The sequence below is a fragment of the Rhodamnia argentea genome, chromosome 5 (assembly GCF_020921035.1).
Source record: "Rhodamnia argentea isolate NSW1041297 chromosome 5, ASM2092103v1, whole genome shotgun sequence".
Taxonomy (NCBI): Eukaryota; Viridiplantae; Streptophyta; class Magnoliopsida; order Myrtales; family Myrtaceae; genus Rhodamnia; species Rhodamnia argentea.
In genome coordinates, this window is record NC_063154.1 from 6,437,560 (window position 1) to 6,464,960 (window position 27,401).

The 27,401-nt window shown below is 39.5% G+C and overlaps 4 protein-coding genes across 10 annotated transcripts in view; all 4 read left to right on the plus strand.

Moving 5' to 3' along the window:
- LOC115752891 (cell division control protein 48 homolog B) overlaps nt 1-27,401 on the plus strand; it is a 51,401-nt gene that overhangs the window by 15,769 nt on the left and 8,231 nt on the right. The window contains exon 13 of the transcript XR_004016815.2: nt 7,278-7,286. The gene's annotated coding sequence lies outside the window, so the exon portion shown is untranslated. The remainder of the gene's footprint in view (nt 1-7,277; nt 7,287-27,401) is intronic.
- Nucleotides 3,456-7,159, plus strand: LOC115752905 (putative methylesterase 11, chloroplastic). Of its 2 annotated transcripts, none has more exons than XM_030691319.2 (5): nt 3,456-4,048; nt 5,092-5,328; nt 5,441-5,584; nt 5,979-6,113; nt 6,519-7,159. In XM_030691319.2, exons 1-5 carry the CDS (start codon nt 3,596-3,598, stop codon nt 6,789-6,791), a joined length of 1,242 nt encoding a protein of 413 aa, XP_030547179.1. In that variant the 5' UTR covers nt 3,456-3,595; the 3' UTR covers nt 6,792-7,159. The 2 variants fall into 2 exon arrangements, with proteins under 2 accessions (XP_030547179.1, XP_030547185.1); XM_030691325.2 differs by having other exon boundaries at nt 5,982-6,113.
- Nucleotides 8,223-18,514, plus strand: LOC115752861 (serine/threonine-protein kinase 4 homolog A). 6 transcript variants are annotated; one of them, XM_048278811.1, is made up of 19 exons: nt 8,223-9,087; nt 9,224-9,312; nt 9,409-9,516; nt 9,669-9,776; nt 10,092-10,182; nt 11,115-11,167; nt 12,401-12,463; nt 12,969-13,013; nt 13,434-13,469; nt 14,177-14,232; nt 14,716-14,797; nt 15,492-15,617; nt 15,692-15,842; nt 16,560-16,710; nt 16,984-17,191; nt 17,434-17,634; nt 17,760-17,845; nt 17,956-18,073; nt 18,153-18,514. In XM_048278811.1, the coding sequence occupies exons 1-18, from the start codon at nt 8,352-8,354 to the stop codon at nt 18,053-18,055; spliced, it is 2,490 nt and encodes an 829-aa protein (XP_048134768.1). In that variant the 5' UTR covers nt 8,223-8,351; the 3' UTR covers nt 18,056-18,073; nt 18,153-18,514. The 6 variants fall into 6 exon arrangements, 4 of the variants coding, with proteins under 4 accessions (XP_048134768.1, XP_030547123.1, XP_030547127.1 ...); XR_007198366.1 differs by lacking the exons at nt 17,956-18,073; nt 18,153-18,514 and having other exon boundaries at nt 17,434-17,455; nt 17,535-17,634; XM_030691263.2 differs by having other exon boundaries at nt 16,987-17,191; nt 17,956-18,352.
- Nucleotides 19,052-23,558, plus strand: LOC115752918. Its single transcript, XM_030691337.2, has 5 exons — nt 19,052-19,663; nt 21,853-21,917; nt 22,001-22,176; nt 22,721-22,829; nt 22,942-23,558. The coding sequence occupies exons 1-5, from the start codon at nt 19,309-19,311 to the stop codon at nt 23,242-23,244; spliced, it is 1,008 nt and encodes a 335-aa protein (XP_030547197.1). The 5' UTR covers nt 19,052-19,308; the 3' UTR covers nt 23,245-23,558.

A 27,401-nucleotide genomic window follows, 5' to 3' on the forward strand; every position in this document is an offset into this window, starting at 1 on the left:
GGTAAGGTGCTGATTCCAATGCATTTCCTTCTTAGTTGTTGCATAATGTGGAAAAGATTATGGAGAACAGGGCAGGTCCACTGTCCAGCCAAAGGCCCCATTGAGTATCATCTAAAGTCACCCTACTAGAAACTCGCGAGGACGACAGGAGGTTGAAAAGGACTAGCCTTGTCCTGTATAGGGTAATGTGCCATTTGTCTTTACCACATTTTTTGGGTATCTGGATATGTGCTGTCTCAATATTGTGATGCAAGAAGTTGGTCGGGCGTCCGCTCAGTCAGACCTGTTCAGTTCCACATTTATGTGGAACTTCTCCCATGGTTATGAGGATCATAAAAGTGTTTGCCTATTGGGGTAATGGTGAAAGAGAAGTGTTTTATTTTATTTTGCACTCGGTATGCGGCATTTCTTTGGGGTCACAAATTCTCGAGTCAAAATGAAGTCTCGTCTTGCGAAGGTTTGATGTTCCACCCACAAAGGAGGACGTCTCTCTTCACTTCCCTTATTTTGACATATTAGTTTGCGTACCCCTAAATTACCTGAGTGAACGATCTCTTGATTTGGATGATGCAAATTTTTGTTGTCCGAATCGCCACGTTTTCCGTTTGGATTAATCTTAAGAGTCATACTAGTCACATAGTGGATAGAAGCTATCCTCGTGCGTATAGGAAAAATCGATTCGCCTCATCATGTGATTATGTTATTTGCCTATTCAGCCTGTCGTATTCTTTGCCAGAGGACTAGAGACTGAAGATGTTGTCTTCCGTCTAGCAATAAGAAAACCTTTAGGCTTGTTATCCAAGAGCTTGTTCAGAAATAAGAAATACCGTAGAAAAACTCTAGCTCAAGTTTGATCGAATAAAGATTTACCATTTGTATTCTCGAGTAAAGTCTTTTAATATACGGATATTGAGTCGAGTTTGATTTGTAAATTAAATCGTCTCGACTCAGTTACAACTATATGGCAAAAAAGGGAAAGAAAGAAAGCCAGGCTACACTTTCTTCTTCTTCTTTTTCTTCTTCTTTTATTTTAGTGATAAGTGCGCACAAAATCTTAAAACTTGTCATAAAAATGTAATTGAGTTCTAAAATTTTTTTTGATAAAAAAAAATCCTAAAACTTTCAAAATTACAACAACAAAAAAATTCTGAAACTTGTCACAAAAGTGCAATTGAATCCTAAAACTTTCAAAAAGCACAGTCAAGTCTTAGAATTTATCACGAAAGTGTAATTAAGTCCGAAAAGTTTTAAAAACTACAATCTACGGAAGGACTTGATCGGGTCAATTTGACAAGTTTTGAGACTTGATTGTACTTTCTTAAAGTTTTAGGACTTAGTTGTATTTTTTGAAAATTTTAGGAACAAATTGCACTTTCGTGATTTAGCACTTTGCAATGCACTTATTCCTTATTTTAACATTTCTCGAGCAGCCGGAAGACTGACTTTGTTGAGGAGAGGGATAACAAGCAAAACGATTGGTTTTAACTTTTCAGCAATTGAAAATGTTTCGACAAAAAGAGAAAAAGAAAGAAAGAGGAAAACGGTTGCATAAAGCAGAAGTTGGTGAATGGTGGAGTTGGAACACCACTTGAAGTTCGGTTCGTCAAGGTCGGTTCGACAACGACGGAGCTTCTTCGACTCGTGCGTCTAGCGTAAGGATGATTAGATCGTTCAACGGTAGCGGGCTCGCTCCGGGATGGCAGGTTTGAATTCCTAGGACAACGGTAAAAAATTGCGGGCGGGAATAGGTATAGCAGGCGGGTTCCCCTGTCCGTATGGGACCGTAGAACCGCCAATGGCGGTGGATCGGCGGGCTCCCAATTTTCTTCACTTTTGACCTAGGGTTTGCACAAATTCCATTTGATATAAGTTTATTGCACGGTGAATATGAAATTTTTTTTTTAAAAGACAATTAGAACGAGACGTCCATATCCCATAAGAAAGTCCAGCGTAAATCTCCCTCATTTCTTTGAGTTTTTGACATGCATATTGATTTGATGTAAATTGATCCTTGGAAAAAAAATGTGCACAAGGTAATATCATCTAAAAATAAAAAATTTAGCATCTAAACTCGTGTCACTATGGTCGACAAATTGCATTCTCAATAAGTAGGAGAAGCCATGCTGGACTTCAAACAGTGAAAAAAAATTTCATATGCACCAAAGGCAAACATCTTTTCTTCTAACCAAAAATTACTTGACCGATTGCAATTATGGAAATTCGGCCTAAGCATATATATTTTTTTGTCAATTGAATCCTAAACATTTTGTATTGGTGTCGGTTTAGTCCATTAGATCAATTTTGATCAGAAATCGCCGACATAGATATTGAGTGTCCTACGTGGCACGAACGGCACTTATATGCATAATGTTTAATAGTATTTTAATATTTTTTGAATTATTTATTTATTCTTTGTCTTTCCTTTTCTTCTCTTTTTTTTTTCTTTCTCTTTTTCCTTTGGCTAGTTGCCGATGTCTAGGGACCGGCTAGAGGAAGAAGGGAAAAACACAAAAAAAATTATATAAAAAAATTATTAAAAAATTATTAAAAATTGTCTACGTCAAGATCGCCCATCCGACGTCCGTATCAATGATTTTCGGCCAAAATTAGATGGATGGATTGAATTGACATAAATGCAAAAAGTTTAGGACTCAATTGGCCAAAAAAGAAGAAGAAAGGTTTAGTACTAAATTAAGACAATTGCAATAGGTTTAGAGCTTTTTTTATATAATTTTCCCCTTATTAGTATGGTATTTTTGCACTCTAGGGCTTCATTTGTTTGAAAAATGATTAATTTGGAGAATATTTTCTTCAAAATGATTTATTGGATCGCTTACAAAAATTGAACAAAAATAAAATATTTTCATGGTCGACAAATTTATTTAGACATAAATTACTGTCGATGGTGAAAATATTTTCAATTGACTAATTATTTCAAGCGACACAAGTGATCTTTTTTAGAAAAATATTTTCCAAATCGTTTATTTTTCGCTAAACAAACACGACTTTGCAGTTTGCACACCCTAACATCAATTATCATTTACAAAACGGTCGTTTTCTTTTTTGAAAATACGTCATCCCCATCCCAATTTCCCCAATCCAAACGCTAATCAACCCCCCTTAAGTTGTAGCAGTCGACGGTCGTGTCGACCTTTGTTGAGCTCCTGGTCGGCCACCATCGACCTTGCTTGCGGCCCCCTTCAAACGTTCGACCTCAATCGAGACCACCGTCTTCTTTAAAGCCATGGTGAAGGCTTGGAGGCATCATGCTAGGTGAGGTCGTGTCGACCACCGTCTTCTTTAAAACAAGTCCAGCTTTCCATTTTATTTTTTTGGTCAGTTTTCAACACCTATTTTTCTTTGACCACCAAAAAAAAAAAAAAGAGAAATTCCTATTAAATAATTTTCAAACTGCTGTCATTGGCTCTATTTATTACGCAATTTTATAATTATTTTCTTCCTCTCGGAATACGAACAGGAGAAAAGTCTCTCCCTGTTTTCCCATGCACTCTCAAAACACCACCACCATAACCTCCTCCCAAAGCCTCTGAGTCGCGACCTTCGCCTCTCGATCCCCCACCAATCCTCAGAAACCATGGGAAATTCACTCGCCTGCTTCTCCCCCAAGATCGCAGCAAAATCCTCCGGCTCCGCCAGCCCAGCCCGTCGCGACGCTTCGCCTCCCCGAGCCTCGCCGTATCCGTCGTCAACCGCCAGAAGAGCCACCTCGTCGTTGTCCGGCTCGGCCTCGACCAAAAAGAGCAAGAAGAAGGTGGAGACGGCCGGGGCGGGCGTGCTCTACGACGACGCTCTGATTCGCGAGCAGGCGATCGCGGCGGTCATGCTCCTGAAGCAGTACCAGAGCGGCGGCGACGAGAAAGACGATTCCCTTCGCTTGTTCAGTCGGTCCACGAGCACTTCGGCTCTCTTCCCTTCTGTGTCCGGGAAGAGTGGTGTCAAGCAGAGCGTCGCCAGGAGCTCCACCTCTCGGAGGCGGTCGGGCAGCGACTTTCCTCTCCCGCCGCTGCAGCAAATCCTGGCTGATGAGGTACGGTCGAGGGCCGACGCTAAAATTCCGCTAGACACGTTCATGTCTCCTTCTGTGCGATTTTAGCTGATACTTCGCTCGGTAGGTGTAGATGTAGATGTAGATGTTGACTAGAATCGATTGCGATAGCTCTGCTGGATTAGTTACGTATCAACTGATTGAGGATTAATCCGTAGTTAGTTACTCCGCCACGCTTGTTTCAAGGATTTATGCTCTGTCGCCATTAACATGGAGGCGTAGCGATCGGAGTATCATTTCTTCTTCTTCTTCTTCTTTGAAATTTTCAATTCCCGTTGGCTTTTCCTGCTTGCTCGGCCAATTTTGCATTGCGGGTCCACATTTTGGTGCTTTCATAGGGTGGACAAATGAGGGCCGTCGAAGATAATGACTTTTGGCAGTAGAAAATGTCTCTTCCGGTTTTGTTTCTCTTGGACCTTTCTGCTTTGAACAAATCAACGCGCTTAGTCACCCTGAAACAGACATGCACATCCGAATCTCTATTGCTCCTATTCAAGTCCTCTTCCAGTCTTTTAATATTCTGCAAAATCAAGTCTAGCAAGTTTTTCTATTTGGCCCAGGCAGGCAATAGCCAATTGATGAAAATTGCGACTAGGGTCTTTTCCGTCTTGGTAAACTCCAAAGGATTCAGCATAAGAATTGGCTTATAAATGGGTTAACGAAGTGCCAACTTTGGGGAGGTTCTTCTCCCTACAAGCAAGACCTGCCCTTGCTCTCAAAACAATAAACCGATTGGTAATTGATGACTGCGGAAACCATGGTGTATAATTAATATTTGATAAGTTCAATTGGCTTTAATATACATGTGGGAGGATTTAGGGACAGTGGTTCAATTTAATGCTAACTAATGCCCTTTCTTTCGTTTATCCATACCTGTAGCTTTTTCATTGATTGAATACAGCACTGCTAACAAATACGGATATTAATGCTGGTTTTTTCTACATGACAAGCGCATGCAAATGCTTTCATTCATCTCTCATATCCTCTCTCATATCCTCTCTATTACGCAATGATTTATTTCTTAGGGTTTGGAGGCTGATGGTGTGGAAACCAACCATTTTGTTCTTGTTCATGGGGGAGGATATGGCGCATGGTGCTGGTACAAAACGATTACACTTCTACGCCAAGGAGGATTTAAGGTGGATGCAGTTGACTTAATGGGTTCGGGAATTCAATCAACTGATACGAACAACATTAACAGCATGGCAGAATACGCGAAACCATTGATCAACATAATTGACAAGTTAGGAGATGGAGAGAAGGTACTTTCACTCTCCTGATCTGTCATTTTGATCAATCTCCTTTCCTCTTTTGCTTGTCGCTCATCTTTGGCTAACCATCATTTGGTTCTCTTATTATCCAAAACAAATGCAGGTGATCTTGGTGGGACATGATTTTGGTGGTGCTTGCGTCTCATATCTGATGGAGTTGTATCCTCATAAGATAGCAAAAGCTGTTTTTCTTGCAGCAGCAATGTTGAAGAATGGCCAAAGCGTCCTTGATATGTTCTCTGTACAGGTTAAATTCCGTCCTTGATTTGTTCTCTCTACAGGTTAAATTCCTTGGAGCGTTCGCTACTTTTACTAGACCCTTGAGGGAAAAGAAATAGAGACAGAAAAAGAAATTAACAAGGATGAGGAATGAGTGGAGACAAGTGACGAAACCCTTCACCATCTTTGTAACACATGAAGACGCCTGTGCGGCACTCTACATCTGAACTTAGTCCCTCTGAATTCAGCATGGGCTTCTTTCATAGACAAGTTACATAAACTATAGGGCAACTTATAATAATTTGATGAGCTGAATCTAGCGGCTCCATAACGATACACTATGAAGTTCTAAATAAAATGAAAAAAATGATGCAGGTGGTCTATCTGTGGCTTGTTCTATTACTGATTATACTTTTTTTCTGCAGGAAGTTCCAAGTGATCTGATGCAACAAGCACAGATATTCTTTTATGGAAATGGAAAGAATCAACCTCCTACTGCTATCGATCTGGACAAAGCATTGTTGGAAGACTTGTTATTCAATCAAAGTCCTGCAAAGGTATATACTTAGAGAGTGTTAATTACGGAGATGCAAAACAGAACTACCATGACTCCTGAAATGCTATTAGACAGAAATCTATTGCTTTTGATTTTCATACTACTTCCTAAAAGCCCTCTAAGAGTTATTTGATGAATCTGGAACATGAATTTTCAGATAGCTTAATACCTTCATGGTTAGTGTGACATTGGATAAGACTGCTCCGTTCTAAGGCAGAAAGAAATTTTGACAGGTAGTGGTTCTGTAGATGACGAAGTGAAGGGTCACTTATGCTTTGTTACCATAAACAAGGGATATCTTGCTACTTTTCACTTTGTGAGAATGCAGTTTAAGAATTGCAAAATCTCTTATGCTATTAATTTCTAACACTATCCTGTCTAACATAAATGTTCTTTCCTGTCTCAGGATGTTGCATTAGCCTCTGTGTCGATGAGGCCAATACCTTTTGCACCGATCCTGGAAAAACTCAATTTGTCGGATGCAAACTATGGATCTATTCGTCGATTCTACATAGAAACCCAGGAAGATCATGCTATACCTGCTTCCTTGCAGGAGGCCATGACAAAGTCTAATCCTCCTGAAAAGATTTTTCATCTCAAAGGCTCTGATCATTCTCCATTTTTCTCAAAGCCCCAAGCCCTGCACAGGTTCCTGACAGATATCTCAAAAATTTCCTGAAAGCAAATCCCAAATTATCTGGTTACACAAGAAGTCTTCATCCGTGGATGACTAAAACAGTTCGATGGATGAAGGAGCTTTTCATTGGCCAAAGAAGAGCTTTTGGTGCAATTATTTGGGTTTTGGTTAACCTACTAGCTTCCACGCATCGCATCCGCATTCGCATCCGCATCGCATCGCATCACATCACATGCTGCGGTTCCATAGTCTTAGGTGTAACGTGGTGAAATGTGGCATCTTCAGTTCTCCCTGAATGGTTTGATTGTACGTTAGCATTTTGTAAAAACTGAAAATGGCCAAAGCTCCAAGACTTGATCAGTTTCTCCTGAATTGGATCCTCAGCATGTCTGCAAGTGCTTCTAGTCCTATTCTCTGTGTTTACATTCACCAACTCGGCGAACTGCTGAATTGACGGCTAGGAAAACGATCGGATAACCAAATTATTTAACCAACGATACTTGGTTTACTAGATGACACACTTACTAGCCTCCTGGAGTTCCGAAGGAAACATCACGGGCATCCTGGTTGAGTTAAGAACGGGAATTTAAGTTTCCGAGATCGAATCCTCTATTGCAATTTCTTTCGTGTATGCTAATCTCTGCCGCTTGTGATGAATGAAGGAACCCGTTATGACAAAGATAGATGAATAACATTTGGCTTCAACTTATCATTTCGGACTCAGAGTAGGAAAAAAATACTTGGGAAAATTATAAAAAAAAAAAGTCCTAAACTTATTACACTTTGTGTCAATTTAATCTTAAATATTTCAAATATGCCAATTGAATCTTAAATCTTTTTCACATTTTGCCAATTGAGTTCATCCAATAAATTTTGAGAAATTATCGATACGGATGTCTATTGACATTGACATGAAAATTTTAAAAATTTTTATTTCTTTTTTAAATTTTATTTTTTTATTATCAAGGTTCAGTAAGGGGCCGCCAACCACGACGGTGACCGGGACCTTGCTCGGATCTAAGCTAGCGCTATGAGCCCTTGTCGGCCAGAGCAAAGCCACAAGCCTCAACTACCACTTGGCAAGGGCACCCTTGCTCCGGTAGTCACCTAGTGGTCAGCTAGGGCTGGCGGTCCTCACTTAGATCCGGGTGAGGTCGGGTGAGGGCCACGAGGCCTCACTGGCCATTGGGTGAGGTGGTCGCTATCCTTGCACTCACCTAATATAAAATTTTACAAATTATAATAATTAAAATAATTTTCACGTTAACGTCTATAATGTTATGTATGATAGGCGGCATCCATATCATCAATTTTCAGTTAAAACTGATCAAATGAACTCAATTGATAAAATGCGAACTGAATTGGCATAAATATTCGGGTCATGCTAGGACCCGATTGGAACAGATGGAGCCCATCGGGCGAGGCCCATCGTACATCTGGCTTTATCGATAATCATCATCCCAGCACGTCCAGTTGGACTCGTCGGAGCTCGGAATTCGGGTCGGGTCTTCATCGCCGAGTCCACTGTCCAGCGAGTTCGGCCAAATCTGTGCGTCATTTTTCCGCTCCGTACTCCTCACACCCCCCTCCACCCCCCGTGCGATGGATCGCAGAGACCGCACGCCTCCGACGAGATCCGAGCTCTACTCCACCGTCGTCATCCACAATAACTCCGACTCCGATGAAGAGAAGCAGCAAGAGGGAGACGACATATACGCCACGATGGTCTACAAGAATGGCGCCAGCGAAGAAGAAGGAGAAGAGGAGGACGACTCTTCTTTGCCTCCGCTCCTCAAGCGCCTTCCCAAGGACTTCGGCGGCGGAGCCTCGATCGACTACGACAACGACCCCGACGGGGGAGTTGAGGACTTCGGCACCATGATCGTCAAAACCGACCGCAACCGGAACAGCAAAGCTTCCTCCTCATACTCTTCCTATTCTTCTCCGTTGCCGGCCTCGGTGATGCACGGGGACTTGGATTACTCGGATTCCCACAATAGTAGCTTGAAGAAGAGGATCGAGACTTTCGAAGATGACGACGAGGACGACAAGGGCGAAGGTTTCTCGACGTTCGTGGTGAAACCGACCGATAGGGAGTCCGTTAGTGGGACGGTAGTGAGGAGGACTGGTGGTGATAGTTTTAAGGATTCAACCATGGGGAGGGCCGTGGCGAGCATGCAGGGGCTTGGAGGTAAACAGCAGAGGAAGGGAAGTGGATCCTCTTCTTCGCAGGGAGATGCAGGGGCTAGGCCGGTCAGTAAGATCTCTTCTAGTTCGATGCCAGAGAGCATCACGAGAGAGGATCCTACTTCTAAGTATGATTTGCTGAGTGAGCTAGGTAAGATTTACTTGTGTATTGCATGTATGAGTTAGAATTTACTTAAAACTAGTGGATTTGGTGGAATAGCAATTGCTTGCTTAGCTGTTGTGCTTTGGTTTTTGCGTTGAGTGAGGATGGCGTTTGGGTTTGGCAGGAAAAGGTTCGTATGGTGCTGTTTATAAGGCTAGAGATAGAAGAACGTCTGAACTTGTCGCCATCAAAGTGATATCATTGAGTGAAGGGGTGGGTTCCAGCTTTTCTTCTGTAGTTTGTTGAGTTTGTAATTACTTTGAACTGGATTGAATTGTTTTAAGTAGAGCAGCTGGTTTTGTCGCACAGGAGGAGGGATACGAGGAAATTCGAGGCGAGATTGAGATGTTGCAGCAGTGTAATCATCCCAATGTTGTGCGCTACCTTGGAAGCTACCAGGGGGAGGAATATCTTTGGGTAGGGAAATCACATTGGTCTTTTGCAATTATGTCTCATGGTCCAGCTTATTTTCTTCTGGATAAAGTTTTTGAATGTTATGTAAAATTTTGTTTTTAATTTATCAATGAGGTCATGGTCATTGGGGTTCACTCGTCTTGATTTTTTCACAGATAGTCATGGAGTATTGTGGGGGTGGAAGCGTCGCTGACCTAATGAATGTCACTGAAAAGCCTCTAGAGGAGTCTCAGATAGCATATATCTGCAGGGAAGCTTTGAAGGTAATGGTAGCCGGGCACCAGTGTCGGTATATGACAGTGAAAATGAGTGAGCCTGCTCATAGATATGCACTATCCTGTTCTAGAGTTTGTTATAGATGCCCATTTTAACCATCTTTAATTAATTTTGACAAGGTTATCTCATCTACTAGTGAACTAGTGCATCTCATTCGTGTATGGATGCATGTTATTGCCAAAAACTGTGAGGCTATAGAGCATGTACATGACTAATGCTCTCGCATTCGCCAGCCACTAGCCAATCTTCTGATTCTCAAACATAGTTTCATCTGCACTTACGCTTTTCTTATCCTTGTGTAGGGCCTCTCTTATCTGCATTCAATTTTCAAGGTCCATAGAGACATTAAAGGGGGAAATATTTTGTTGACTGAACAAGGGGAAGTCAAGCTGGGTAAGTAAGGTTGATAATTTTTCAGCTGCAAGTTCAATCAACAGTTTTTCTCTTTAACAGGGTATCCTAAAAACTATAATTTTTTATGATCATGAGAGGTGATGATGAGATAAATGTGATACTATATGAACTTGCATATTAGAGAGCCTAAAAGTGCTTCCACAATTTTCACTTTAAGAGAACCTTGTATGATCTTATTTTATGAATTTGGTGTCAAAGTCCTCACTTCATATATCCGATAATTTAAAGTCGAGATATGACAACAGTGACAAATCTTTTTGTGCTATGTTTGGAAAATGAAGGCAAAAGAGGGGAATGAAAGTTTGTGAGGAAAATGTGGGAAAGTTTCAAAAGTTCTGTGAGCAAATCATATTTTGTCCCCTAATTTCCCTCACCCTTCCTCCCAAACATAGTGTTAAGGAGGAGATTTCGTAGGTCCTCGTCTACTATTGGCTTTTAGGAGGGAGAAGTTGATTCATTCAATGGAGCTTTATTAAGCAAGTAACACTATATATCGAGAATGTTGGTTATGAGAGACATTCCAATTTAGTGCGAGGCCTCATAATGGAGCTGAAACAATTTTAGGGGTGGGAGGTGGTTTCAATTTTCTGAATAACAAACTTCTTATATTAATAAAATCTGAATAACATTTAAATATAAAGAACAAGAAAGACCAAATATTTTGCTCCTCAAAATTCTATGTAATTTTCTCATAATCAATTCCTTACTTTAAAATAAGAGGGGAGCATGTGCGTGGTACCTACATGAGTCGAGCTACCTATAGATAATCTTCCTTCCGAGAAAATTGATTCCGTAGGACTTTTAAGACTAATAGTATACCAATCTCTGATGTATGTTAACTTCAACAGTGTGAGTGTGTCGTTCTTTTGACATCTGGAGACTAACTCTTATTATTTTTATGAAATGAGCAGGTGATTTTGGGGTAGCTGCGCAACTTACCAGGACCATGTCCAAGCGAAACACGGTAAAACTCTTCTCCTGTCTTCAGTTGCAAAGCGAGTCTTGAGAGTTGCAATTTGGTCTTGTAGAGATTTTATCTTAAGTTTGATAGAAATCTGAATCATACAAACGTGCAAATGCATAAAAAGTTTTGAATTTCAAAAGACATGCGTATAAGCTGGAATACCTGGAGATATTCACCACTTGATACATCAAGAGTTTCCATTTTCATTGAGGGCAGCATAAGGTTACTCTACCAATCTGCAGGTCTTGAAGTAATGTTATTTTTCTGGGATACTTTTTGGCAGTTTGATTTGAAGCGTGGATTGTTTTAGCTTTTAAAATGAGAGGGAGAACATATTTACTAGGGCTTTTCTGTTCTTTGGTTTTTTTTGGTCAGAACTAGGGCGTTTCTGTCACTATGCATTTTTGTAGACTGTTGGGTGTTTACTATTTGTCGCTAGATTGGAAGTGAGTTGTTTATCATAAACATTTCCGAATGAGTTTGTTCAGGAGCTGTTTGATCAGTGGATCATGCTGAATGTTTAATGAGCCAAGAAAATATAAGCTCCGTGGACAAAGATTATCTGAAAATTTCTGAAAACACTAATGCAGGTTATACAAAGAGAAATGTCTGTTCTTCCACCGTCGCAGAGCACAACCTTTCCATCGGAGTTTGAAATGAAAACATTTATCATATTATTATCAAGCTGCTGTGATCTCATGACTGTATGGTTGAAGAAGTTTTTGTTATGGAGGAAGTTAAGTCTAAGATACTGACAAAGACCTCTAATAAAATCATCTTCTATTATTCCCCTTGGAATGTCTTTTGGATGGTTAACAAATTGAAACTTATTGCATGTCATGTAGCTTAGGAGCTGAACTAAAGAAATGGTAATACACAATGTGGGTCAACTTTAAGTTTCTGACTGGTGAGCATGTAGTCTTCATAACCATCTATGTCTCTAATGATAACTTTTCCTCCTAAAGTTCTTGTATCACAAATTTGCTTTTGTGACTGCGATTGCTCACAATAAAAGATCTCATGCAATACCTCGTCTGTGTGCAGATAGCACTCTCCAATTATGTACTCACTTTTCACCACATGCTGTTGTTTAACATTTTCGCTCCATTTTGCTGAGTGGGTTGCCACTTAGATGTCGGTTCTTGTGGAAACAATTGTGAGACCACATTGGTTACGTTGTTTGTATTTCGTATGGATGAGGCCACAATCTTACTTGACTATATGATAATGCAGTTTATTGGAACTCCACACTGGATGGCTCCAGAAGTTATTCAAGAAAACCGCTATGATGGAAAGGTATCTTATCTACTTATTGATCCAGGCAATTCTTTTCATTTTAGAAATTTTCTGCCTTTGTGCTTTCGTGCCTCTTGATTGCAAATTAGAATTGTAGGGGTTTGCAAGATATGCCAGTTCACTCGTCATGTGGTTCAATATTGATGAAAGAGGTCCCAAGCATTTAGTATTCTGAATGCATAGAATTCCTGTCGAGTATCTTTCGATGGAATTGTTGTCAGTCATAAATGGAAAATTTGTCGGAGAATGTCTTTTTAATGCAATATGTCCTGTATTTTGCCTTTTAGTGTGTACTAGAACCTCAATTGTACTTTGCACTAGATGGAGGGGATTTTTGTTCTATATGTACCTTAGCAATAAACAAGGGAGAAAAAGACTGACAAATTCTTGGCATACTGACTAGAAGCCTCATTGTTTTATTTTCCAGAAGATGATATGGACATATACTAAACTTGATCGCCGATATCACTTACATCTTAATGCAATGGTATGTTTATTTCTTCAGGTGGATGTCTGGGCGCTTGGTGTGTCTGCAATTGAAATGGCAGAGGTGCACAAATTTAAAATTTGTCTTATTGTCAGTTAGCATGGGCAACATGTGCATCTTTTTTTTTTTGGTTCTGGTTCAGCTCAAGCTGCAACCATTAGTTACTAAATAGAGAGGATGAGTAAGAAAGAGCTTGTATAACTAATTAAAGCTAGAAAGCTAACTTTTAATAATTGCAAATCAAAATCTTGTGTTGTGCACCTGCTCAAAACTAAAATGATCTGTTCAGGAATTTACAACTTTTTTTTTTTTAGGTTGGAAGCAGGTGTACATTTGACTTTCATCAGATTGACTTTGATATTGGGCCTTCTTAGGCTATGTTGAGTCATAATTATAGATCTACTTCAAAAAGTTTTGGAATTGGACATGAATGAGCAGTAACATCAGAAAAGCATGTAATCCGCTATTCTGTTGAATTTTCAGGGACTTCCTCCTAGAGCATCAGTCCATCCCATGAGGGTGAGTTGGTAAATTTGTGCAATCAAAATTAGCTGCCATTTGTTCTATTTTGACATGGCTCACTGTTTGATAATGCCATGCAACTCTTAAGTAGCACAGATGTGTGCTTTGTTCTATGTTTCTAACTTCTAGGTGCTTTTTTTTGTTAGTTTTTTTCAACATGTCAGAGACTTAATAATTCTTCCAATGGAAGGCGGATTTAGAGCAGATCCGAATGTTTCCCTTTATTTTTCTAGGGGATTGGAATGCTGAATTGTTGAAAGAACTGACAGATTGATAAATGCGATTCTGCTGTACCATCTTTGGAAGTATTTGCTTGTGTATAGGATCTTAAATTTGCCGTATTGTTCTTTCTCGTACCTACGTACTTTCGAAAATCATGTGGTTAAGAGAAGTTTCTTATGAAACATTTACCCGTCAGACCAGGCGAGGCCTGTCACCCACCCAGGCTTTGTTTGAAGTATCGTGGCATCATTATCTCTTGCATTTTTGCAATTCTTTCCAGTCCATTTCATGCTTTAGCATTTAGCAATGTCTGTAGCTGTCGCGGCCTGTGCATGTTAGATGTTTATCATGAATATAAAGTGACCAATTAGGAACAAATGAACAATGCATCTTTTCCTTTCGTATTTTATAGTTCCTTTGTCTTGTTGGTTTTGATTTTTCTTTTTGTGCTTTACATATTATACAAGTTTCTTCTCTAACAGGTAATATTTATGATATCGATTGAACCAGCTCCGATGCTCGAGGACAAAGAAAAATGGTTTGTTCCAAGAATCCCCTAAAACTGTGAATGTTTGCTGGACGCTCTGGCTGGCCTCCCAAATTTTTCTTCTGGGTATCACAGTGGTTATATCACATATTATCTTGGATGACTTGCCATGAAAGCTCTCTCTTAATTTCTGTCTTGTCTGATTGATGCACCATAATGTTTCAACTTTCAAATATTGAATTAAATGAGCTATGAAGGCCTCTTGTGAGGGCAGATTTAGTTTTCAAGCCATTTATGCACCCTTATAGTGGCATGTAATTACCCTTCTTTTCATGCTTACAGCTATACTTGTAAGTGAGTTTTCTCTGCGATACTAAAGAAAAGACCCATATACAAACATATAGCATTTGATGCCTATTCATACCTTATGCTGGTGACTTTGTGCAATAATATAGTCCATAGCAACTGTTTTAAAGATTGCTTGAGCTTGGAATAGAAATTGTTGGTCTGATCTCTGCTTATTGTATGCTTTAGGTCCCTTGTTTTCCATGATTTTGTTGCGAAGTGCCTTACAAAAGAACCGCGTCCGCGCCCTACTGCATCTGAGATGCTAAAGGTATCCAATGAAACTTATACCCATACATTTCACTCCCTGTTTAATAAGAGTGCAAGTGCAACATGGATATCACCTGAACATTTGAAGCTAGAAGACTGCGTGAAAACCATTTCATCTTTGAAACCGTGACAATGGTTCTTGTTTAGTTTCTTATGGTAATTCTGGAGTTTCATATTTCTTTTTAAATACTGATTTTCTTAAATGCTTATTTACCTGGTGAGTTTGTCTGAGCCTCACGTGCTCCAGAGGTATTAACCTCTTTCTGAGTAATTAGATTAAGCTGGGTGAAGATGCTCTGTAGTGGAAATTTTTCTGGTAATACCATGTGTTTTCGGTGAAAGATTTTCGGAGCTTAACACCAAATGTAGGGTGAAGATGCTCCAGAGGTATTAACCTCTTTCTGAGTAATTAGATTAAGCTGGGTGAAGATGCTCTATAATGGAAATTTTTCTGGTAATACCATGTGTTTTTGGTGAAAAATTTTCGGAGCTTAACACTGAATGTAGGGTCCTCTCCAGAAATTATTTTTCATGTCGGCCTTGGATAATACATTTTAGTTCCCTGTTCTCTTTTGGTGGTAATAGTTTTTCTTCTTCAGATGTCCATTTCTTTCTGGTATCTTTTCTTTTGATCTATCTGGTGTGGATTCATTGTTGATGTTAACTGAAGGTTATTCTTCCTCGATGATATTTAGCACAAATTCATTGAAAAATGCCAATGTGGAGCTTCTGCAATGTTGCCAAAGCTTGAAGAAGCAAGGAAAAGCAGGGCCTCGATGGAACAAGCACAAAGTGTTGCTCCAATTTTGTCCGTGGATGGTGTATGAATAATTTTACACCTTTTTCCTGCATAAATCATTTTGTCTTTTGTCATTTACATTTTTCCATATAACAGGTACCTGAAGGTCCACAGTTTAATGAGGACTATGGCGATACTGTTCCTTCCAAACCTCACATTGTTGGACCAAAAGTAACAAATGAGATATTGGCAAGTAGCACTATAAAGAAGCAACCGGCATTGGGTAGCTTGGAAGAAACCAAAGAAGGTTAGCACTGGCATATTTCACCATGAATAGTCCTCAATCTTTAAAAAAAATTTCATGAGGAAAGCATATTGAAATACGAGACTTCTACATTGGATGTTCTTATGTCAAATAGCTGCAGCAATATTAGCCCTTCGTTGCATAGGGGATATTTCCTTGACCTGTAGATGTCATGGTTCATAATGACGAACCTTGCTGTTGCACTGGTTAGCTTATTTTATCTTTTCTCTCTCTTAATGAAGAGGCAAGTGATAGCAATCTTAACCATTGATGATGCTAAATGTACTTGTTGCCTTATTTCCTTACACGTTGTGGTTTACGCATGTAGGAAAGAGATCTTTTGTGCATACCTAGTTAGGAAGATGGTGTCAATAAGTTGTCATCTGAAGATCTTCTCCAACACAAGTTCTTTTTTCCCCTTTTTCCTTTTTGATAAGATATGCTTGATCCATCTGTGACACATTATAATTCAGGCGCAAGTTTTAGCTATGGATTTTTATTTAGTCGACAGTAACACTCACTCAATTTTGCAAATTACAAGTTATTGTCAGATATTAATTGGGGACTTGTCTTCGAAACTAGTGTGTTGCCTATCGTTCTTATAGCAGAGAATATTGCACCCATCATTCGAAGTGTGATGCCACAAAGATGATTTGAATTTTTTTTTTGGCTGGGCTGCTGTCTTAAGAAGACTCCTCACATAAAGCTGATGTTGAACAGGTGATTTTGGGACTGTCATAGTTCATGATGGGAAGAAGATTGACAAGACAGTTTCATCAACAGAGACTTCAAATGCCAAACAGTTGCCCGCGCTTTCACATGTAGATAGCGCTTCATTGCCCCAAGACGGCAGCAGATCAGCTCATTTCAGGTGCTTGGCATTCCTATATAGAATAGACTAAACAACCCAGTTATCTGTTTGGGGATGATGCTTTTGTTTATGCATGATGAATCTCTTCTAATTCCTGCAACTGATGACTCATCCCTTTCTGTTAAGAAGGCTAGTTTTCCAAGATGACCTGCACTTTCAAATTTTGCTAGATCGCCTCATCCTTATGCATCTACATTTCTGTTGGATGTTTTCTCTTTCCTCGTTTTTGTATTATGCAAGGGGTTGATCGAGATATTTTGTCATGGTGGATAATAGTGTTGGTGTTGCTGTAAATAGTACTTCAGTTGGAGAATTACACCAAAATGCGCACAGCCTTGAAGTGGCTTCACCATTATTTGGCTCTCCTGAGCAAAATCTGAAGATGGCAGAGAGTCAAACACAAGTTGGAAGCGGCAACGATGTGAACAGCCTTTTGAAGAATGAGACCATCAGTAAAAAAGCTTTTGCATTACAGGATAAGGTATGCCCCGTTTATGGCCTTATGCCCCCTTATGGCCCATAAGAGAAACTCAATTATCAGGCTTTTTACTGTATTTGCCTCTCTGATTAATACCACGGGGAAATGCATGTAGCAGATTCTCCTTATCATTATTTTCTCTTTTGGTTCTTTCAGGGTTTAGCTTGGGTGCTTAAGGCATGTCAAGCTTCTTAGAACGAATGCTACTTGTTGGCCTTCTCATATGAGTTCTGTTTATCTTGCAGCTTTGGTCCATATATGCAGCTGGTAACACTGTGCCGATTCCTTTCTTGAGAGCAACCAATATTTCCCCTATTGCTCTCTTGTCTGATAATGTTCTTGGCAGTGCACAAAGAGATAATAGTGGTAGCATAACTACCGAAACATTGCAAGAGCTTTTTGCTGGTGATGGACAGATAAAGAAGGGCCGAAGGGGGCAAAATGAGGTGCTCTCTCTCTCTTTCTCTCTCTCTCTCTCTCAACAGACTCATGGGCATTCATCATCTGCACAGTGTCTGTGTTTGCTTGTGAAATTATTAATTCAAGGAATCTTCGCTTGGATATGCGACAGATGCCTCTTCCTCCGAGTGTTTACCGAAGACTCACGTCAAGCTCCACACTGCTTAATTTGGCACAAGCTTTAGCCTACCACAAAATGTACGATCCTGTGGGCTACGTGCTTTCAGCGTCTCTTGTACCTGATTTGCTTCTCTCTCCTTGTATCTAAACTGGTCAGCTCGTTCCCACGTCTCTCTCTTAATTCTCAGGTGTCATGAAGAGATGCCGCTCCAGGAACTGCAAGCAGAACAAGCACAACAGACTATTCAAAATCTCTCGGATACACTCCGCACTATACTCCGATTGTAGACGATGCATCAAGAAAGTGTACATAATTGTTTGTTGTTTCGTGCAATAGCTGTTCTTTTGCTTCATTCTTCTCTTTACTTGATTTTCATGTGGGTAGAGTTTCGAGAGCACCAAGAAGCCAGCTTTGACAAAACCTCTGGTGAGCTGGTGTTCGACTCGAAATATGAAGCACAACAATTTTTCTGCCTGAAGCACACGTCTTGGATCCATACAGCCACCGAGTGCACCGGGATTAGTAATTTTACTGGTACATTTGCGAGGAATGGATTGTGGTAGTAGGAATTCTTCCATTTGAGCAAGAACAATCCTCCACATACAGACCTTGCCAAGATCCAACAAATACTTAGATCACCGTCATGATCGATTTTTGGCTGTATGTCCATGAAAAATGATCTTCCACGGAGAGTCGATGCCGGCAATTTAGCAATCTGAGTAATGAAAACTCGGGAGAATCGATAATTGCATCTTTGATGCACTTGCTAGTATCAGTATATCTGGAAATTTTTAATTGGCTAGTTGTAGATAACTCCATCCAGGACTATTGGAACGAAGGGTTATCTCGAATGGTGTTAATGGTGATTCTCAAGTATCTAAGAACAGCATGCGATATTTATAAATAGCTTCATCCCTAAATTATGGAACAAATAGCTTCATTCCTAAATTATGGAACGATGGATTATTTTGGATGATATATCGAAGAACAGATACGATGAGATATAATATAATAGAAATAAAGATATAGGGAATGAATGGACTACTTATTTTTAACGGCCAAAACGAATTCTTTCATTTTGAATTCTTTAATTCTAAATTACTTAAATTTCAAATGAATTAAATCTCTCCAAATAGGATTAGTCAATAGCTTTATCATTGAACTATTGATAAGCAACGGGAGATTCGATCTAATTCAATTTCAGTTCTTAATTCATAACAACGTCACGTTACGAAGAACGGTACTAAAACATAAATTGTATTGTAACGTGAGGAACAAGAAGATGCGTCCAGGTCCATCTTACGCGGTATTATTTGCTTCCGCAAACAAACATGGGATCGTCAGCTTTTGGAAGATGAGCGACAAATGGACTCAAAAACATCACATTTTGATCACGAGTTGATTTAGAGTTCGGTCGTAACTCGATGACTATGGAGCGAGTAGGGCCTGGGGTTTACCGGCGGCTGCCGCGCCGCAATGGCGGTGCGCCCAAAACCCTCGATCGAATTGAACCGCTGGAGTCTATAAAAGCCGGAGGGTCATGTGGAGCGGGACTCGAAGAGAAAGGGGAGTCGCAAAAGACAAGATGGCGAATCCGATGGGCAGGATCCTCCTGGGCTCTCTTCTTCGGCGTTCTTCTCGCAGTTGCCGAACCATTTCTGCTGCTTCTCTCTTCTCTTCTGCTGCTGCTTCTTCACAAGCCTTGCCATCTGCGAGAAGCCTCTCTCCCTCAGCTAGCAACTTCCGTAGCTCCTTCCTCTTTCTTCTGGGCAACGCCCATCTCTCCTCAAGAGCCAGCTCGTGCCTGTTTCCTTCTTACCTTCGCCGTCTGCTTTTGAGCACCAAGACCTCTTCCTCTGACGATAATGAGGATGTTGACGAGGCCCCACTTCCTGGTGAATCCTTCGTTCCCTCGTTTGTAGTCCTTTCTTTCTGTGGATTTCTTTGGACCTTCGTTTTATTTGGTGGGTCTGGGATTATGTGCATTGCTGTCATGAACCATCTATTCTGATTTTTGACCATTTGCTCCTCTAGTGGCTTATTCAGTAGCATATTGTTCCGTGGAGCTAAGGTCCAAAATAGGGAAGAAAGATAATTGATGATGCATAATACTGCTGCTTTTGCATTTACTTCCTGGCATTGATTCAGAAGGGCTTGCAACTGCATTGGGTAGGCGAAGGTCCTAATTTTCCCCCTCCTTTTGTAGTTCTCGTGGTTTTGACAGAGTTTCTTGATGCGATTCCGTGGAGCTGACCAAGAAGTCTAGTTCTTGATGGGATTGGAGTTAACTGACCAGTGAGTTAGTAGTCTGTTGCCGTGATTGAGTAAAGTGATGTTTAGTGCGATTTTGCGCTCCTGATACTTGGTGTGTTGATTATGTTGGTTCATTTTGGCATTGTAAATCCCAAAAGATGTGATGGGGATTAAACTAGAAATGATAGAACTGCAATTTCAAGTGCATCTGCACACTTACAGCTGACTTACAAGGTTACCCTTAACACATACTCGGCACTTCCTGTTGATTCCCATTGCACTTATGCGCACTTCTTCCTACAAACTGACAGAGTTCACTCAATGCACTCAGACCAGTACGCTCTTAAAATCCACTTAGCTAAAAGTCATACACCTCACTCATCACTTGTGCTCAAGGACATTATTTTCCAATTATAGGAGTCTAATATGAACTTCAGCACAGGCTTCACTCTCTTATTCTTTTTATGCAAGCTCTTTTCACTTGTTTCTTGCTTGATGAAGAACTAGCAGCAAGGATCCCCGTTCATACATACTACAAAACACAAATAGCTGGATGCAAATGACTTAAGTGGTAGCATTGATACAAGGATATGAAAGATTCACATAGGCCTATACATACTGGCCTCAAAATTGACATCTTTTCATAATTTTTGAAGAGTTGAGGTTCTAGAACATTTCCTTTCTTATCATGACTTATCAATGTTAAACAAGAAGTTAGTTTTTGTTTTTTGTCCCAAAAAGAAGCTAGTTTAAAGAGTTGATTTTGCATTGTATAACAATATACCTGAAAACATCATCCCAAGTCGCAATCTTTGAATGCTGCAAATTTTCAAAGGTAACTTGTGCAGCAGCGATACCGCATGTCGTGCTGATGTGGTATTACTAAGCTAATCAAGTCCGTCCAAATTTCAAATTCAAAACAAGTGTGTTTGTTGTGTCTACAAAATAGAGGAACATAATTAGTTCGGTGATATCACGTGAGTATGACAGACGGTGTCACTGTTGAAGAAAATAGTTTCCATGTTAAGTTAGAGCCTTACAAGATAGAATCATCTCTCTAAACTAGCTTATTCTTCCTGAACTGTCATTTCGTAATGTGAAAAGACATGTTCAAGAACCTTGGCTCTTCTTCAACATGAAGAACATTGATTCAGCCAAGTAGTTCTAACCTGTGTAGTTACCAACCTTAACATGTGGCTGTTTTGTGTCCATGTGTTCTTTTTGTAGTTTGAAGAGGAACCTTGTTTGTTTTCATCAAGCGAGAAGCAAGTAATTAGAACTTGCATAGAATAATGCAAGAGCGTAGGATGTACTCGTGAGTGAGTAGCGTGAAGCTTCTGCTTGTGTTTATTAATGTGCTCAAGTGCATCAGTGAGCTCAAGTGATGATGAGTTGAGTGACATGTAGTTGAGCATATAAAGAATGAAGTTAGGGACTGGTATAAGTGCAGTGATTCTTCGTGGGTATGTCAGAGTACATGAAAATCAAGAGTGCTGTAGATGATGTTAATTGTCAAGTTTTGTGATCTTGGAGGTGTCTAATTGTATTTGGAAATGTTGTTGTTCTGGAAATTCAATTTTCTTCTCTAGTGCCCGATCGCCTTCTTTAATTGTGCTTGAATTATTTGCAGTTATTGCATCTTCTTTGTTGAGAAGAAAGCTGTCTGATGTGTGTGCATTGACATAAATCTATTAAATTTCAAGACTTTTCTGTTGGCTGGTTTTTTTACTATTTCAATGTTTCACCATGTATTCTTCTTGATGCATGATATATGTTGTTTCTCATAAATGACATATTGTATAATGTTTGCCAATGACATAAAGATCTGCAGATGAAGTGGAAGAAGATGGAGAACTTACTGATGAGTGGGAAGAGGAGGAGGAGGCTGAGCCAAAGGTTCACCATTCATTTCGAGCATTTCATTGCGCAGGTTTGCTTATGTTGTTTGATACTGCATTAAGGAAGCTGTGAAATTACAGCTTGGTGACGGAGCCGATGGTGGTGGAATTGTCTTGCAAAATGTACCATGGGGAGAGCATACTCTTTCTATTGCCCGAGAGGTGTTGTCACATTATGGTGATGACATGAAGCTCTATGCCTTCAAGACTACTCCTCGTGGATATATCTATGTGAGAATTGACAAAATGTCTAACAAGTGAGACTTCTAAATCAAACAATTTCTCTTTTGAGTTATGTTGCACAAGTCTCTCTCATCGTAAATGCAAGCCCAGCCCATTTTTTGTAGATTTTATTTTTGTCGCACTTCTTGTTTTTTTTGGCCGAACAATTTTTTTTTTTGGGTAGAGTTTAATTTATATATGCTTGTCTTCTTTAAGTCTTGCCCAATGTTACATGAATTCGTGTTACCATGTCAAGGATAGATATGCACCTATACATCGGTTTCTCTTAACTTGAAATTACTTGTAAGTGGAACCTTTTGTTGGGTATATGTGGACAAACTCTATCCTTTTCAAATGTGTGTGAGCTATACAAACTGAACTGACAATTTTAACATAACAAGGCTGTTCACTTCTCACCTGGACTTGATATTAGAATATGTTTATAGAGGAAGTCTGCACTAACAGTGTAACATTGATACCGTTCCCTTCTTTTCTGGTTTGTTGCTAGAAACTCGAGCCTTCCAAGATATTGAACAGTTCCATTCCAAATTCTTGAAATTTAATTTGCCTTCTCACCAGATATGGATGTCCCAGCATGGAGGATATTGAAAGCTTTAGTCAGGAATACAAGAAGAGACTAGATGAAGATGGGGCACTTGGCAAAATTCCTGACAATTTGGCTCTGGAGGTATGCTATGTTTTATTCAAGCTAGGAATTCATTTCTGTTTACTGTGATGTTAAGAACTTTTCAAGCAGCATGGTGCCGTATGAGCATATGACAAAACTCTCTCTTTCCAAGGTATCGTCTCCTGGGGCAGAAAGATTACTGAAGGTGCCTGATGATTTGTATCGGTTCAGTGATATGCCGATGAATGTATGCTATGTCGAAGATGAGGAGCCTCATTGCCAAGAAAAGCATGGAGTTTTCTTCCTGGACTCTGTTGAAACAGATGCAGAAACTTGTATATGGAGGTTGGCTGATGTCAAGGAAAACCGGGACCCGCAGAGCAAAGGTAGACCTTTAAGCCGCAAGCAGAAGGACTGGAGATTAAAACTTCCATATGCAATGAACAGAACAGTGACCCTTTATCTTGATTTCTGATTTTGACAGCAGCCTAGACATTTTCTTCTTGGATAATCTGAGTAAGTTTGCTACCTTTCCTGGAACATGTTGAGGATGAAACATTCTACACTCTTTTGGTTGTCCCATCTCTTTCTAGTAGAAGATATCGTGAAAAGAAATATGTTGTGGGAAATTCTTGGCTTGAACCCTCCGAAAATTGGAGTATGAAACTAATGGAAACCATGATAGAGGCTTGTGAAATTTGTATATTTACGATTCGTCGACTGGATCGTAAATTGACATCTGTTGTTTCGTAAATTGATTTTTGTTTTCCTTTTCTTCTCTTACATTCCGACTTTATTGTCTATTCTGCCACTTGAATTGTATCCTTCGCAAGCTGCTGCTTCTTGTAAGCATTAGCTCTGTGATATCTAGGATAGCCAGCCTAAAATGTGCAGCTAAGCAATATGAACCCACCCATCATGTGGCCTTTGCTTTGTCTGTGTACATCCTTCTGTCTCATATGCACATCCGTACACACACACCGTGTGTACGCAGATAAATACATTAGCAAACACGAGTATATACTGGGCATTGAAAATGTCCAGAGTGTGAACAGAGATGGCTTGTTCTTACAACCCAAGTGAAATTGTTTTGCACTGTTTGGCGGAACCCCAGCTACCGAGCAGGTTGATTATAGATAAGATTGACAGCCAACTAACCCGGTTTTTATATGCTGTTTAGATTGCCATTAGTATAAGCTTAATCTTTCTTTGATTGTAATGTGACCCATAACATGTTTTCGCCAATAATTGCTGTTAGATGCCTAACCCATCTGCCAAACGACAGTGCTTCATCATGCGTTCCAATTAAGTTTGACATGTAATAACATGGAAAGGAAGAGATTAAGGCCTCTGGATAGAGTGATTTGCATGAGTGCCGCTGGAAATACATAGAAGGTAGAGGCGGGAACTAGAAATCTATGGAAACTGAAAGAGGAAAAGGGAAGGACGGCGACAGAGAAGACATCGTTAGACAATAAAATGGGCTGGCCTCCAAATATACTTCATATGGTCCTAATTTACTCTCCCGAACTAAATCTAAATTTAGATGTGAGAGTTCTTTAGAGGTATTTAATCTGTATTCTTTCAATATGTTGATGTTGGTATCACTGTTCGGCGATGATGATAAGGGCGCCGAATTTAGACGCACGTCGTAAGCCGTTGCAAATAGAATGAGAGATCTCGGCGTGTGCTCGTCACTGAATTTAGTGATCGGTCAACGAATGTATATGATGGCAACTTATTTTTGAAGGATGAGAGTGTGCGCCTAGCTACACACTATGTCTTGTTATTTGCTTTTTTGCTACATTCTGTAGCTATTTGGGATTTGCTAGATTTGAAAATCTTCTATATACTTTTCGAATATTATTTTGATTAATAAATGAAATCTTTCTTTCAATATGAAGGGCATATAACTGAGTTGTAAACTTTTCAATTGAAGCAAGTCCGATCTTAAACCTTTTTGGAAAAAGCACAATCAAAGCCGTTCAATCATCTTTACTCTGTCCTATAATTTCTTTAAGGAATGAGTTTGATTACATCTTTTCTTGGAGATTTAACCATTAGTTGAACCGATTGAAACGTTTAGAACCGACAGTTGTTTCACCATGAACTTGTCTTTCTACTTCATGGTCTCTTGTTTTCGTGATCAGCTTAAAGACTTGCCTATGCGATTAAACAATCGATACGACATTAAATCTCGACATTAGCAGGTGTAATGACCTAACCCTATGCCCAAAAAGTAATCCACTAATATGTGGTACCAAAGATGCATCGCTGATAATGACACTGTAGACGAAATAGTTTCGTCCTTAAAGATGCTTTATTCCGAATTATAAGATGTAACAAGTACGTCGCCATATATATTGACAAGATATTTTTCTCAATCGATGGTATTCGCAGGAATAATTCAGGGGAGAAAAGAAAAGGAAAGTCACAAGAATCATTGGGCTTCGTAGGCCTTTACCTAAAATTCTCATCATTCAGACAAAGTCAGCCGTCAGAAATATTCAAGGCGTTAATAATGCATGGCATAGAAATCGATATGTTCCTTCTTTGATCGCAATTAAAGAAATTAGTCCCAGACACCAACAAGCACAAATGAGAAAGCAAGTGCATTGGTCTAAAGTTTACAGCTTTGATAGGACAGCCGACCATTGAGGTTGTTGGTTTTATGTGTCCACCTCTTGGACATCGGTGATCAAAGAAAGAAGAGTTTTTAAGAAGCTAATTCCAATCGAAGAATCTCCGATCGCTAATTAAAATAATGACCGCCGACCGCGTTAACACGGGTATTCGTCGTGCTGCTAACTGATGAATAAAAAAAATTATACATTAGATTTTGTTAAACTGATGGAGAGGACCATGTGACATTGTGAAAGATGTCTAATTGGATTGATGCTTTGTGAGGAAGGCAGGTGATGACGTAGTTTAGCACAAGTGCATTGAGCAATTTCAGTGGGAAATCGATGGGATGAAAATATATTTTTTGTTATTAAAGGTCAGATTTTGCTGCTTCAAGGGCCACTCCTTTCCGTGGATGGGAAACCCTTTTCAATCCAAAAATGAGACTTCGAGCGACCTCATCGACGGACAAGTGAACCTACTTGGCTCGCCTAAGCCTAATGAATCTCAAAGAAAAAGGATTAGCAACACGAAAAAACTTAAACTTGTGATAAATTTACTCTAAAATAATTTTTGGGTCTAAAAAAATCTCAAATTGATACATTTGTGACAAATTTATCGCTAACTAATTTTCACCAAAAATCATAAACTGGTATATGCCCGACACATTCACCCTCTTTTAACTTCCATCAATTTTATCGTTAAATTGCTAAGCTGCATGACATATGACAATAACTGAGTTGACTTGATAAGTCAACGTGGAAATTCGAGAGATGAATAGATAGCTTTCTCAGCATATTTAGCGAACCTTGTACTAGAGGTGGAGTTTTGTTCATAGAGCCTAATGATCAAATATATGTTAACCTTCCTTAGTCAAAAGCACATGTGAACATATAGATTTTTCATACTACTTGCCAAATCAGCTGAGCTATTGTCATGTGTCATCCAGTTTAATAATTTCATAGTTAAATTTAACAGAAGCTAACCGAGGGCATATGTGTCATGTTTGCATCGGTTGGGATCTTCGGTAACCCAAAAATTAGTTTATGGTAAATTTTCCATGTTTATACCAACTTGTAGTGGGTAAATTTATCAAAAAGTGTTACCGATTGGGATTGTTGGGCGATATTAATCCAAAGAAAAATGGGTAGGGCTACGTAGGAATGATCGATTCCGGGATAAATAAATTCTAGACTTGGAACCCGAAACCTACCGTATTATAATCGGTTCTTCGTTTTTTAAACTTGAAACCTACCATGTTTTTTTAGTCCTATTTCAAGGTCTACCGGAGAACCTTTTTTATTTATTTATTTTTTTACAGAAAAATAATATGAGCAACAAAACGGCTCAAAGTAAAAGATGATCAACATAAATCCATGTACGCCAAACTCATGGTCGATTACAACTATAAATGATGAAAAATTCAAATATGTGGCCATGTACAATTATAAACAGTAAAAAGTTCAAACATGTAATGTAAAACATAAATCAAAGAACTCCTCTTTCCATTCATCAGAATAAATTTTCAAACACCATTCTCCATTCATCCACAAAAATATTACTTCAAAGAAGATAGAGAGAGGCGACAAAAAAATGGATAACAAATAAATAAGGCGAGGTAGAATTAGACTCAATTTAGAGAAATTTTGTGAATTTTACTACAACTAAAAATTGATTTCAAAATTGATCCGCTTCTCGAATGAATCTTCCCTTCGACTCGGAAATCAGACTTGTTCAAATCAGTTCAAAAAATTTGAAAACGAGAACTGGACCCACTCATGTTAACCGAAAAAGCATGGACCGCCTGAAAAAGTACACTTAGGCTTGGCATTAGACCCAGTCCGTCTCGACTCACCCATTGATCGCGTCCTATTACAAGGCGACTCTTGTGACCTGGGAGGACCCACCTGCTGTCTTAACAAGATATCTGATTAATCGTCGCAAGAACTTGTCCAATCATCTCAATTGCTTCTCGAGTTTGGACTCTGTTGTACTTGTAGCGTAACTTGC

What these genes read in the sequence shown, in the direction of transcription:
- LOC115752861 (XM_048278811.1), top strand. Translation starts at nt 8,352, where the DNA reads ATGGATCGCAGAGACCGCACGCCTCCGACGAGATCCGAGCTCTACTCC. An exon ending in TCTGCAGGGAAGCTTTGAAG is followed by an intron (nt 9,777 to 10,091) that starts GTAATGGTAGCC and finishes ATCCTTGTGTAG; the next exon opens with GGCCTCTCTTATCTGCATTC. An exon ending in AGCAGATCAGCTCATTTCAG is followed by an intron (nt 16,711 to 16,983) that starts GTGCTTGGCATT and finishes CATGGTGGATAA; the next exon opens with TAGTGTTGGTGTTGCTGTAA.
- LOC115752905 (XM_030691319.2), top strand. Translation starts at nt 3,596, where the DNA reads ATGGGAAATTCACTCGCCTGCTTCTCCCCCAAGATCGCAGCAAAATCC. An exon ending in AGTTAGGAGATGGAGAGAAG is followed by an intron (nt 5,329 to 5,440) that starts GTACTTTCACTC and finishes AAACAAATGCAG; the next exon opens with GTGATCTTGGTGGGACATGA. An exon ending in TCAATCAAAGTCCTGCAAAG is followed by an intron (nt 6,114 to 6,518) that starts GTATATACTTAG and finishes TTCCTGTCTCAG; the next exon opens with GATGTTGCATTAGCCTCTGT.
- LOC115752918 (XM_030691337.2), top strand. Translation starts at nt 19,309, where the DNA reads ATGTGGAGCGGGACTCGAAGAGAAAGGGGAGTCGCAAAAGACAAGATG. An exon ending in TGACGAGGCCCCACTTCCTG is followed by an intron (nt 19,664 to 21,852) that starts GTGAATCCTTCG and finishes AAAGATCTGCAG; the next exon opens with ATGAAGTGGAAGAAGATGGA. An exon ending in CTGACAATTTGGCTCTGGAG is followed by an intron (nt 22,830 to 22,941) that starts GTATGCTATGTT and finishes TCTCTTTCCAAG; the next exon opens with GTATCGTCTCCTGGGGCAGA.